The sequence below is a fragment of the Lytechinus variegatus genome, chromosome 4, assembly GCF_018143015.1.
Source record: "Lytechinus variegatus isolate NC3 chromosome 4, Lvar_3.0, whole genome shotgun sequence".
Lineage (NCBI taxonomy): Eukaryota > Metazoa > Echinodermata > Echinoidea > Temnopleuroida > Toxopneustidae > Lytechinus > Lytechinus variegatus.
Genome location: NC_054743.1, coordinates 18,429,684 through 18,442,824, shown reverse-complemented (window position 1 = coordinate 18,442,824; position 13,141 = coordinate 18,429,684). Strand labels below are relative to the sequence as shown.

The window sequence follows — 13,141 nt, the reverse complement described above, 5'->3', positions numbered from 1 at the left end:
TTTTGGATGAATTTATATTCAATTAAGTGGATAGATTAATGTAAACAAATCTTTTAATAAGCATAATTGATGAAGAAATAGGACAATAAAAAGACAAAGAAAGACTGGATGAGAGGGCATGATAATTGAAGCACTGTGCATGTGGGTTCTGACATAAACAAAAATTACGGCAGATAGACAGATTGATTATATTTTAGAGCCCGAAAATTCATAGGGGGCCTCGTTATAAGGCCTAGTTCATTTAGTATTGAGGAGAGGAGGATTTACTGAGAGAAAATGAAAAAAATATTGAGAAAATCATAGGGAGGGGAAGGGATCATGTCGGGTTTTTTTAATAATAAGTTACAGGGCTTATTCATAAATTTATGCATGATAAGTTCCAGGTTCAGCTTGCATCATCGCAATTCACGGTTTCGTAAAGCCTTCTTCAATATGTCCCACAGTCAAAAGCCCCAGCTAATGCATGAGAGAAATGAAAGAAAAATTTCAGGTCATAATATGACTCAAAAATTATTTTCATTTTTATAATAAAGATTATTTTCATTTTTATTTTAAAAAAATCGCGCTCACCTTGTCTGTTAAAGTGTAATTTTTAATTAAATCTGCTCAAGAGTACATTTTAGCTTTGGGGTTTAGGCCTACATCCCGTTTTAAGTTTGTTATTATTCTGCTCTTGATTCGAGATTTTCATTATTTTTTTGAGAGGTACATGCTTTTGTTTATGATTACAAAAAATGCTGAATATAAATTATTTTAAGCTAGTGCTACGCACACGCTTTCATTTTGATTAGTGAAATACGCATTCTGTTGATTATAGGATAGCCGTTTTGTGGGTCAAACTCACGAAAAAAATCAGCTCGCGCTTCGCGCCATTATCATTTATTATTTAGTGCTATCCGTTATCCTCTTCACAATTTCTCTACATTGCTAATTCCCTACATTGTTAATTCGGTTAGATTTTTAAAGGGTGTCAACTAAATGAATTGAATTGAATTGAAAAGCGTTAACAACGTCCAGTTTTTAGGTCGAAAATAAAAACTTTCAGCTCGCGCTTCGCGCTCGCATCAATTGTTTAGTTGGAAATCCATCTCATTCCTGGTTTCAAAAATTGCTTTGAATGTTTGATTTTTAGGTAGGAATCTCAACAATTTTCAGCTCGCATTATTGATTAGTTAGATACTCATCTGATCCATGGTTGCAAAAATTGGCAGGATGTTCAATTACCAGGGCAAAACATGAAATTTCTAAATTTTGTACCTCGCTCTTCGCGTTTTCATTATTCACAGGACTTACGAGATACCTTATCTTGTTTGTAAGAACATGGACCTATGTGATAGGTCCATGGTAAGAATAACGCTAGTATGTTCTCAAAAATTCAGTATTCAGATAGGACTTCACCTTAAAACAATTTTTTTTAAATGATCAGCTTTTAGCAGCCAATCAGCATGATCAAGGGAAATGGGGATGATAGAAATCTGGATCCGCGCCTGCATAAGACATGTAAGACGGCCAACAATTCCTGATTCGAATCAGACACATCCTAATCAGTTTTGTCATTGTGGATAATAATTTTGTTCACACTAATTTTTATCCACACCAAATTGCCCAATGCCGGCAAGTGATTTTAATGTGAACAAGATGTTAACAATATCGGGAGGGGATGGTGGTAATGGTGCTGGTGGTGGAAGTGTTGGTGGCTGCAATTATTATTAAGATTATTAAACATCAATATCAACAAAATAATCGATTCTTATTGATTATTATAATTCTTGTAATCTATGCATATTGATAATTTGGTGCTTTATCAGTTGGTACTAAAAAGCTAAGAACGCGACAAACATGATGGGTCCGATGAGAGCGAAAGGGAGCAGACACGAGACAAACATAAAACATGTAAAACAGAGAGGAGAGTTATTGGATGAACATGAGGAGAGATAAATTATTGGATGTACACGCGGATGAGATAAGTGGCGTAAAGTGCAAGAAAAATTAGGGTTGGGCATATATCATGGATGGCGTATCAAGCCAAACTTATGAAAAGTTGCGAGCAAAAATTTACACGTGTTTGTTACAAAAATCAAATTTGGTGATAGATTTTTATTTGACATATTAGAAAAGAAAATTTGACCGTTCTCTCTTCCCATTACTTTCATTTTTCTTCTTGGTCGTGAAAAAAATTGAGGGCACACGCCCAAAGCCCCCCCCCCCCACGACCACCACCAGCTGGGATGGCGGTTAGAGAGAGGATGAGGGTGGAGGTAGATAGGAGAGAAAGAAACATATATTGGTAAAATGGACAAAGGTAGAAAGACAGTGGATTGGGATTGGAAGAGCGTAATGAGAAAGAGAGAGAGGGAGAAAAATGGGTCTTTATTCCTTATTTCATTAATTTGAAATTCAAAGAATCGTGAGAAGCGCGGAGGCATCTCACTCTTCATTCATTGATGTTTGTTTTGATGTTTTCGAATGTGGTGCTTCTCGCCTTGCCTTGGCGTAATGATGAGAAGATGATAGTACTTGAGCAAGGAGATAATGATTGATGCAAAACACTCCTAGAAAACGGAAATACGTAGGTATGTATCAATAACATCAAAAGCTTGGAGGTTAGGATGAGTGGGCTGCATGGTTTAGAGTACGTACGGTTATCCATTTTAAGTAGGTCCTCAATCAAAGCAATGGAAGGGGTGAACGACTTCGCACAGAGAAAGAGGAATGACCCATTTCGATTAAAAATGCTAAGATAATAATACACCATCCCACCCACCCCCCCCCCTTAAGCACCACAAAAACACCGTTTATGTTCTCAATCCATTCTACTGTTGTCGAGCATTTAAAACACGAGAAGCATCATATGGATCATTAACACCATTATCATAATCAGCATCAACAACATTATCATCGTAATGTCAGCATTATCATCACCACCACTACCACCACCAATTATCAATTATCATCATCTTCCTTCATAGTCATCACCTCCACCACCGCCATCACCATCACAGTCATCATCAATGACATCGTCATCGTCGTCAATACCATATACCTAAAAGTATGTAAAGAGATGATATATCATTTGCTATATTTCCTTTATTATGTCAAGACTGATAAGTTATTAGGCTATCAAATAAAAACCAAAAATACCCCCCTCCCCCCAAAAAAATTATCACCATATTCATCGTCGTCGTCATCATTATCATCGCTTTTCAGGCTAACGTGAACGTCTTCGTAATCGAAAGAAAAATAAACACATAAATTATTAATAATAATAACAGAGCTTTATTTTCTGCGTTTACCACAAAGTATCCGCCATCATAATTAATCGTGTTTAATATTTTGGAGAGATTATAATTCATCATCGTTAATATAAATATCGAACTTCATAGCACTGAATGTTTCATCAAACTTCAAAATCGGAAGATGCACTGCGCACAACTCGGGAATCATGCAAATAAACATGATAAAGGATGGCATTACCTTCGGACTGTTTGAAAATTAGTTTAATTTAATTTAAACAATGTTTGGCTACAGATCCATTTACGCGTGTAATCACTGTTCCAGTAACTTATTTTGATTTATTATTTATGTAACCAAGAGCTTCTTTGTCATCAAATCTACCCGATGCCTACAGCAACATTTCTATAATTAGTGAGTGTTTAATGAGTGTGATATTTGCATTTTGATATAGGATTACAGTTGTGCATGATTAATATGTTGGGCAATATACTTTTCACACAATTGGTTAAAACTTTATCCAATAATATTCTGGGTAGTTTTTAACCAATAATGTAGGCTTTGGGTGAAAACTACATAGTATTGTTTGTAAACTACCCAGAGTTGGATAATTTTTTTAACCAATTGTTATGTGAACAGTATATGTTGCCCAACATTTAAAGAGTGTGGGAGTTTGGGTGGTCCTTTTCAGGACCATCACTTGCCCAAGAAAGTCATATGGTGTACCGAGAAAACTACTACGCTATATCAGTGCATACATAACTGATTTGTGAATTTAAGCACAGTTTGAGATGTTTTAATTTTCTTATATTATATTCGATTTGCATGAAAATTTCAGTGTTCTGCATTTTACTTTATTCTTAACTTACAGTTAATGTGGACTTCTATTTTGGACGTTAATTAAGGACACCTCAAGTTTGTAACATATATATGCTAGCAGATCGGTATTTCGCGCTGTCAGGTGTATAAAATATGTGACATTTCTTGAATGACGTATTTCTGGGAATATACTGATGGATTTCACATTCAAACATATTGGATTATTAATGTTTCTATGCAAGAACGATCAAGTATCTAGCCATGGGATTTCGCTACAACCTATTCTTACAAAATTTAGAAAGTGTTAAATATCTTGACGTCATGGTTATTTGTATTGCGTTTAGCTTCAATTGCGACTCCGTCGTTGCCGAAGAGCTGAAGGAAATGTTTATTATTGGGTGTTGGAGGGCATTTTGATCGAATTACAGTTGCAAATACGATGCAGACAAAATTATTTATTGAGTCTATTTTTAGGAATTCTATTTCCGAATGCCACAAATTATAAACCCTTGCAAAGTCACTGTAGTCACAGTCGACCGAGTTGGAAATAAATGCAATCATAGTTTTAAATCACATTTGTTTTAGCAATATTTTGGCAGCATAGGCCTAATAAAAATGCATGCTCATTCATTTTATTCTTTCTTTGAAGTCATGAGCTATACAGGGATGACAGAATGGTTCAAACGGGGTGGGGCTCAGCCAAACGTGGGGGCTGATCATATAGAAAAAACACATTAGATGGTATTTTTTACGTTTTGTACATGTTTATTGAAAAAAGTGGGGGCTTCGACCCCCAGCTCCCTTCCCCCGGCTCCGCGGCCCCTGAAATAATGTCAAAATAATTCTATCTATCGCATTTAATGTAATGTAACAAAATCTTTCCATGATTTATCTGTAGGTAACACGATTTAACATACAGTGTTTGTCACCCCCAATTAACGCAAACACATGAAATGATATATTTACTGCAACATAATAGTCTGTCAAAATTCGTGTATTTTTAGCAAGAGAGTAAATAGTCGTGAAGTTAAATAAGTTGGGTTATTTGAGTCCGTGAACATATAGTACAGATCATGCAATCAGTAATTGTTCTTATAAAAAACTAAGTAATACAATGATTGATCATTATATTTCGAACATGTTCAATCATGTTCTATCTTTTAGTGAGTATTATATTTCTTTACACCATCCCCAAATACATTTGGACATGTTGGATAGAATAGTTACAAAATTAATCATACATTATTTGCAATCGTTAACTGTAACTAGGAATGGCATACTTGTTTTCTGTATCGTGAATCAAAAGCAGAAAAAGAAACATTAGAAAAATATCATTAAAAGTTTAATTCCCTGTGAATAAAAACCGTCAATTGGGAATGATGAAAAAGTGATAACTTCAAATAGGGCCAACACCCATTTTCTGCAAGTAAAACGATTTGGGATTGTTTTCGTCAAACTTATACACCCAAATACTTGTTTGAATTTTTGCAATGTATTTATATATGTTTGATTTTTTTTTGTTCTACTTTATCAGTTTCTTTTAGACTTCATATGATAATTTTAGAAATTTATGATCACGGAATTTATACAAATTTGTTTAAAAGTGGAATAAATTACTTCTTATCCATACATGATCATAAATTGATATTCTACATTGACATTGACCTTGTAACTGGCAAAATATATTCCATGGTCAGTTTCCGAGGGATGTTCGTCATCGAATCAAATTTTCGGGGATCGTGCTCCCTTATTTAATTTCCTGTATGCTCATGATGCTACGTCAATATTATTTGCTATCCATTTTTTAGGGGGCATCCGACTGATACATAGCTATGGCAGGCCAAACACGCCATAGCCGTTCTCACCAGCAGGATCATACATGATAATTATGTAGCACCTTCGAAAATGCCTAATACAAATATATTTCTCATGTCCTTATTACGAGGTCGTTCATTGTCATTAAATATATCATTAAAGGCTTGTAACACTCTAAATCAATTTGTAGTTATTCTATGTATCTTTTAAACCCCCCCCCCCCCCCCCCATTGGCCTATCTTTGAGCGGTCATCACCAATGAGAGGGGAGTATGGAAGGGGTGTCAATGCGGCGGCAATGAAGTGGAGTATGACGTCGAAATCATAACATAATTTTTATCAATCTTTGTCATGGCTATCACTGACGCACAAGGTTGTATTAACCGGTCTGTGTTTTCATTCTCTGTGTAATCTTCGTCAAATACATTACTAATCGTTTCGTTTTGCTAATCCTGATAAAAATAGATGAATCATCGAATTATGAGCATTTACTTATCATCATATCGATTTTATCATAACTGTTATTGCTAAGGAGTAACTATGAAGTGAGTAGAAATATTCGTAATTTAGGAAGGTTATATGGATGATGGAAAAGTAATAATAAATAAGAAGACGAAGAAGAAGAAAAGGAAGAAGGAGAAAAAGAAGCAGAAGAAGAAGAAGGATAATAAGAATAAGAAGAAAGAGAAGAAAAGGAAAAAGAAGAAGAAAAAAAGGAAGAGGAAGGAGAAGGAGAAAAGAAGAAGAAATGTAATAATGAATAAATATTGCGATAACAATTATTATGGTAATAGCAAGAATAATCTTAAGGATATAATAATAACTGATTTAAATTGGGTAAAAAATACATTTGAAGCAAAAGGTCCGCTCCAACATCTGACACCGATGTCTTCGTTGTTCGTGGGATTTTTTTTCTCTCTCTTTTCCTTTTTTTTACAAAATACTTTGTCTTATTGTGTATCAATTTGAACGTGACACGCAGAGGACCAGCCCCTCGCACACTAACCTTTATCACCCCCCCCCCTTCCACCATATTACGCAGTTGATGCACTCTTTACACCTTCAGTTTTTAGACCGAAGTAAACTTTTATACAGGTAACGAAACAGAGGACTACCATGATACACGTACCGGCAAATATCATATAAATCCATTTCAAAACCTGCGGTACTCCAGTTTTTAGTGACACCAATGAAACAGTTTCCGATGATAGATCAGGAGAACTTGAACACTTGTTTCCTCCAAAGTTTTGAGTCGTTGGCATCTTCACTGCAAGGTCAAACACATCAAGCAAAGAAGGGACGTGAGGAGTGGTAAATTCTAAATGCCTATCAGCATGAGTTGTTGGTTGACAGGGTTTGATGATATGTCTGTTTGATCTTGTAAAATTCGTGGGCATCCAGACAAAATCATCACATTTACACTGGTCTTTTCGTAGCTCCTCAGCGGATGAACAACAAAACACAGGAGACGACAGTCTAAACCAAAAGGTCTGTTCAAGTAGGTGATCTTTGATAGGTGCGCTATAAGGGGGTAGTCTTTCACCCCTCTGGTAGCATTCAAAGAGTCCTGACATAGTGCCAGCTAAAGCCGTACAGTGCAATAAATGCCAACCTCGAACAGAAGACTCTTCTCTCCGATCACAGGATGCCTTATCAGGAGGATAACCAACATTCAGTCTAATCCTTTTCATATCAGGTAAACCACCACCACCCTTGTATACTTGAGCGATATATGTTCCTGCTTCTTTTCTACGAACCGGAGTGATCTTCAGATGAATTGAACACCGATCAGTTGTGACATTGTTCTCTATAGTGAATCTACTTTGAGGATAGGTGGCCAAAGGGATGGATGCAGGATTTGGCGATCTGTAGAAAGGACTTTTATATCCGTGTCTTAAGGTTACTTCAGTGCAGTTACAGTCATATTTAAAAGTTAAATGAGCATCTTCTCCTTCGATCAAATTAATCACATTCCCAGTGCAAATAATAACCAACGTCAAAAATATCCAACTAAATTCAACATGGTTGTTTGAAAATATTCCTTTCATTTTTTTTACAAAAATCTGCGATATGATGATATCCTCTTAAGTTTTGAATTTTGTTTGATTATCGTTTTGATTATCTAACATCCAAAGTCGTCCTAAAAGTACCATCAACAGCATTATCATATTTATGAATGAATGCTGTGAATAGCACTACCTATCTCCATACTTCATGCCCTTTGTCATGTTTGTATCTCAGGGAATTTCCCGAGTTTTCACAACTCAAATTTTAGTTTTACAACATCCCTCTTCCTCCTACTTCATCCTCAATTAAGGAGAAGTTTACCCTGACCAAAGTTTACTGTAAAAATAGCATTTTTTTTAATGGTGAATGTTTTAGGAAAATCCACAAAAGATTTTTTTCTAAATCTATTAGAATTTTGATCATTTGAGTTTTGACGTCATATGCGAGCAGTTTTGCAACATTTTCATATGGCAAAAAATCAATGAAATGTCATTTTCTCCGATGTCATTTTCTCCGAAAACTGGAAATGGTTTTTATTATACCTCCAGTATAATTTATATCAATATACAGATCATTTCACACGCAGTCCTTAAAAGAAAATTAAAAATCAGACATCACGACCCATTAAACATGAAATTTATGCATTTTACATTACAAACATATGGGGCAGTTGTTCGTTTATGACTTCACAAATCAAAAATTTAGGCTGATATGCGGATCGGATAGCCCCCCCCCCCCCCATTTATGTGCTCCTTTAAATAAAATGAATACCATGTTTTGCCAAAAGTTACGGTTTTAACGACTCCGTCAAAACACCTACCTAAATGAACCCATGTAATCCAAATATTACCACCCACAACACACATCCACGCTCCACACACACGCAATTACAGTCATGAACCCCCCCCCCCCCTCTCTCTCTCTCTCTCTCTCTCTTTCTCTATCACACACACGTAAGTGCACACGTATTGTTACAAAACATGAACTCCCGGATATAGGGGGTTATTGTTGATTAAATGTAAAGATGATCAAATCGTATAACAGTGCTATCGACACCAATCAACAAGTGATTGTTAAATATGACTAAGGGTCCTATCTAATGGGAAATTCATATTTCTTTCCAAAAATCTTCACATGTTCTCCCATTCGTTGATAATCAGATTATTCTGAGTATAATTGTAAATTTCCCCTTTCCAAAAAAGGGGTCACTCAAATAAGGTAGACACTCCTAACTTGACTCTGCTCATGCAGATCTTGAGCTAAAAAAAAACAGGAGTCATACAGCCCACTGGGCTGAGCCAAGGGGTATGTTTCATGAAAGGAGTTGCCAGACGTTTTATCGTATATCGTTATCGTACATATCCGACATTTACCATAGTAACACTAATTCTTAGCCCATCAACATCAAGAAAAATTGTCAGATCTTACAACTTGTTGGACAAAACTGTTGATGAAACACTCCCCAGGTCCACAAGACTCGCGGCTTGCTGGTGGAGTTAAGGGCAAATCTTACGCCATCCCCCCCCCAAAAAAAAAAAAAAAAAAAAAAAAAAACTTCATCATCAGTATTTTGGGTTAACGATGAATACTAATACATTTTCATTATAATAATTTTAATTAGATTATTCTTTAAATATCAGAATGAATGCTTACTTACATACTAAGTCAGTCACAGAACTAAACTTATAAAATAATTGTGTTTAATTTTCAAATCGCTTTGCTTGCTCTAAAATGTGTAGAATTAGTTCAAAACTCATCACTTCGAAACCGTTGCCTCATTCAAAAACTGGGCCATGAGGAATAATGCCACGAATCAGTCGTGTGGATTTCAAATATACAAACATAACCTTGGACCAAAATTACTCATCGGTATCTTTCCTTTGGAGAGTGTACCTAGTTAATCTAAGCTAAGATATCAAAGAGTGATTTTGCCTTTTCAAAGCTTTCAGATGACTTGTCCGTTTACCCAGTAGCAAAATTTGGCTGTTGAAGTGTACGTTTCCATGATGGATCTGTGCACTTGTCCAATGCTCAATAAAGTAAAGTATATCGAATCCACATCGATGATAAACGTGACATCTTTTCATATAACACCTGGAATATACACTTAGGCAGCATGTCTCTCCTGTCTCTTTTAAGGCTAACTCGGAAGATAAGCCAATCATTTGACAATCAATTGCGTGTCGTCATTCGACATCGTATAGCTCGCATCGATATGATCTATCTGTTGTATTTTCTTCTGCCCAGTATTCTCAATGCAGGATTTTGATGGTGATTTCAAGCACTTACAAGTCTTCGTTCGACAGCAAACCACGAACACGAATACGAGAAAGAGAATGGCGAGGGCGATCAGGCAAGCTACGATCACGGCATTGGCGTCACTGCATCGTGTGAAAAGGAAGCGATCTTGGTCGTGTTGTCTTTCGTTTGGAGCATGTGGGTCCGATCCCCGAGGACGGTGGGTCTTTGAGAGCGCAACGACTCGCTCCGAGGACGCATTGCCCTTACGATTCCCTGCGGAGCAGACGAGTATGCGGTTATCGTCATGTTCACGAATGCGTACGATCTCCAAGGTTCTGTTCTCATCATAAAGCCGATATCGTGATTTATCCATTGGCGGGATGAACGACCACACGATGCTGGTTGGTTGAGGATTAGCAACGATCTCGCATACGAAGACGGCTTCGTCACCGACCGACGGGACTGCCTTGATCGGTCTGATCGCAACACGCGGCGGGTAAACCACCCGTAGAGGTCCGACATCACATGTACTCGTATAGAATTGGAAATCCGAACTTCTTGCACGGCAAGTATACGTCCTTCCTTCATCAGCTTCCGATACATTCATCGTCAAGACGGCAAACCCTGGGACTGTTGAGTAATCTGTGTGAGTCGCAGGCAAATCATCGAAGGCACCCTGGAGCTCGAGCATCACCGGTGGGAGTCCCTTCTCTGATATACAAGCTGGGATGTTCTCACCAACATTCAGTTCCCTGGATGCTTCACCAAAAGGACAGTAGGGGTACTTCTTGACAGGTGTGTAGTAGACAGTGACCGTGGCTGTCCGAGACTGGGCAGCCACTTCATGAAGGTGGATGCCAGTGTTGTTGTACACCACGCACTGGTACACACCATCGTCCATTCTTGCGATGTCAAAGACATTCAGTTGGTACGACCCCTGGGTGATGTCCTGGACGACACGGTATCTCTTGAGGTCGACGATGAGGTGGTCACCCATCACGTCGGCACCGATGCTGATGGAGATGTTGTTCTTCCTCCAGACGACCTCTTGGTTTGCAAGGAGTCCGTGGATGGCACAGTTGAGGTGGAATCGAGACCCCTGGTCGACCATTAGGTCCTCGGGCTCACTTGTGAAAATCACGGCATTGGTCAATGCAATGATAGAGCACAAAAGCAGTAAAAACTGTAAAGCCATTTTCCCGTCACAAGTTCGATATTGTTTAAGCATGATATAATCGTTTAATTAGCTTTCCCAGGTTTAGATGCTATTGGTTTATAGCCTTTATGTCGGTGCGTACATCCTGACTTCTAACGCAGCAACCATGTAGGTAACAAAATATTTGGTTGTATCACTCTGAAAAAGTTGGCATCGAGAGTGATAATCCGCTTTTTAATTTTAACAACTGCAGGACATAATCACTTAATCCAAATTAATCAGTCCGCTGTAATCTGTGTTAAGTCCATGGATCCTTGTGACGATTCATTCGGATCTCCGTAATAATTGTCAATGCAATTGATCGTCACTGGGCATGATGATGCACAGAACGTCATCCAATATTCATCAAAAACTCATGTTTTCCTATAATCAAACGAAGTTTCCAAGGTATGAAACAGATTCTTTCATCCAATTAGAAACCGATCATTTCTGAATATCTGCTTTGTACTGAATATTGTTTCCAAATGCAGTGCAACCTGCCCATACGAGTGAAGTTCAGGTTCCTGAAGTAGTCATAGTGTCAAAACCAATCAGTGAAGTTGACTGCCGAGGCAGTCTGTGGGTCTGTGCCAAGCAACGGTCTAAATGCTTGAAGTCGAAAATGTCAATGTTGGAGTGATTCAGAGAGGGGGTATATATAGGCTTTGTCCCCAACCATCAGTGTCAGGGATGTACGGATAGACAGTGAAGGGGCAGGGAGGGGTTTTGAACTACCCCCTCTTCTCCAGAAAAGATCAGATAGGTGCCTTTCGACAAGCACCACGTATAGTCTGCAGGCACAGACCCTGATTGAAACTTTGATCAACAAGTGTGTCTCCCCACAAAGACTAGCACATACAAAACTTGCTGTAGGGCCTTCAGTACACAAGGCATGAGTAGGCTGCAATTCAGACCCTTAACTCGAGTGAAGGGTTTGCCCAGCAGACTAAGCACCACGACCTTTAGGTTATTTAACAATATACACACATTTTTTATTATACATTTTGTACATTAAACATTACGCACACACCGTTTGCTTTTCATAACATTAAGCTTTTGTACTTTACCACCACTTAAGTAAAATCACGGATTTAAAAAAAAAGCTCCTATGTAAAATAAAGTGTTTGGTACAACTTTCACTGATTGTATTACTGCTGTACAGTATTATTTAGCAAAAAAAATATATGGGATTGTGCCGGACCGAATAGATGCGTCATGCCGTCACAGCATGAAAAATTATCCCTTAGCCTCCGAGTTATGAATCATACATTTTTTATCAAACAGAGAAAGCAAAGTTGTATGCATTAAACAGGTAGTTATCGCCATCTTTTCAGTGCTGAACATGACTGTTTTACCTTAGACTCGTCACCCCCCCCCCCCCTCCATACCACACCCACATAGGGATGACGACTAGCTAGGATCGGTCATGATCTTTCTTTGTAAATATTATAGTTATTAGTGAGCAGATGCTTTTAACTATATCGTCATGCTTGCTAATGTTCCCTCCCCTTTCTGAACACCCCTTTACCTGCTTTGCCCGGATATGCCTCTGAAAATCGTCCCTAGTTGTGACTAGTATGGAATGCAGGCCAGATAAAGGAAGTTGAAGCTGATTTGAAGTGATGATAGCTCATAGCGTGGGTTGCTGTATATCGTTCTCCTCCTTCAGGGATGGGAGCAGTAACATAACAAACTTTCACTCATACAGAAATGAAAACAATCTGTACTGATTTCTAAGGTCAAATTTTACCAAATTGATTTTAACATTCACTATTCGTAGATTAGTAGTTCATGTCATTTAACAATATAGATATTAAAGAAATCAAGTCCAGCG

At 37.7% G+C, this 13,141-nt stretch overlaps 1 protein-coding gene across 1 annotated transcript; it reads right to left on the bottom strand.

The window, feature by feature from the left end:
• Positions 1 to 2,953: 2,953 nt before the first annotated feature.
• Positions 2,954 to 11,307, bottom strand: LOC121412851 (cell adhesion molecule 4-like). Its single transcript, XM_041605612.1, has 3 exons — positions 10,161 to 11,307; positions 7,025 to 7,131; positions 2,954 to 3,043 (listed from the first exon to the last, which is right to left on the bottom strand). Exons 1-3 carry the CDS (start codon positions 11,305 to 11,307, stop codon positions 2,954 to 2,956), a joined length of 1,344 nt encoding a protein of 447 aa, XP_041461546.1.
• Between the last annotated feature and the right edge of the window lie 1,834 nt (positions 11,308 to 13,141).

Coding starts and splice junctions, on each gene's coding strand:
- LOC121412851 (XM_041605612.1), bottom strand. CDS start 11,307: ATGGCTTTACAGTTTTTACTGCTTTTGTGCTCTATCATTGCATTGACC. Junction 7,132..10,160: donor TTGCTGTCGAACGAAGACTT/GTAAGTGCTTGA, acceptor TTGACCTTGCAG/TGAAGATGCCAACGACTCAA. Junction 3,044..7,024: donor TAAAAACTGGAGTACCGCAG/GTTTTGAAATGG, acceptor ACATACTTTTAG/GTATATGGTATTGACGACGA.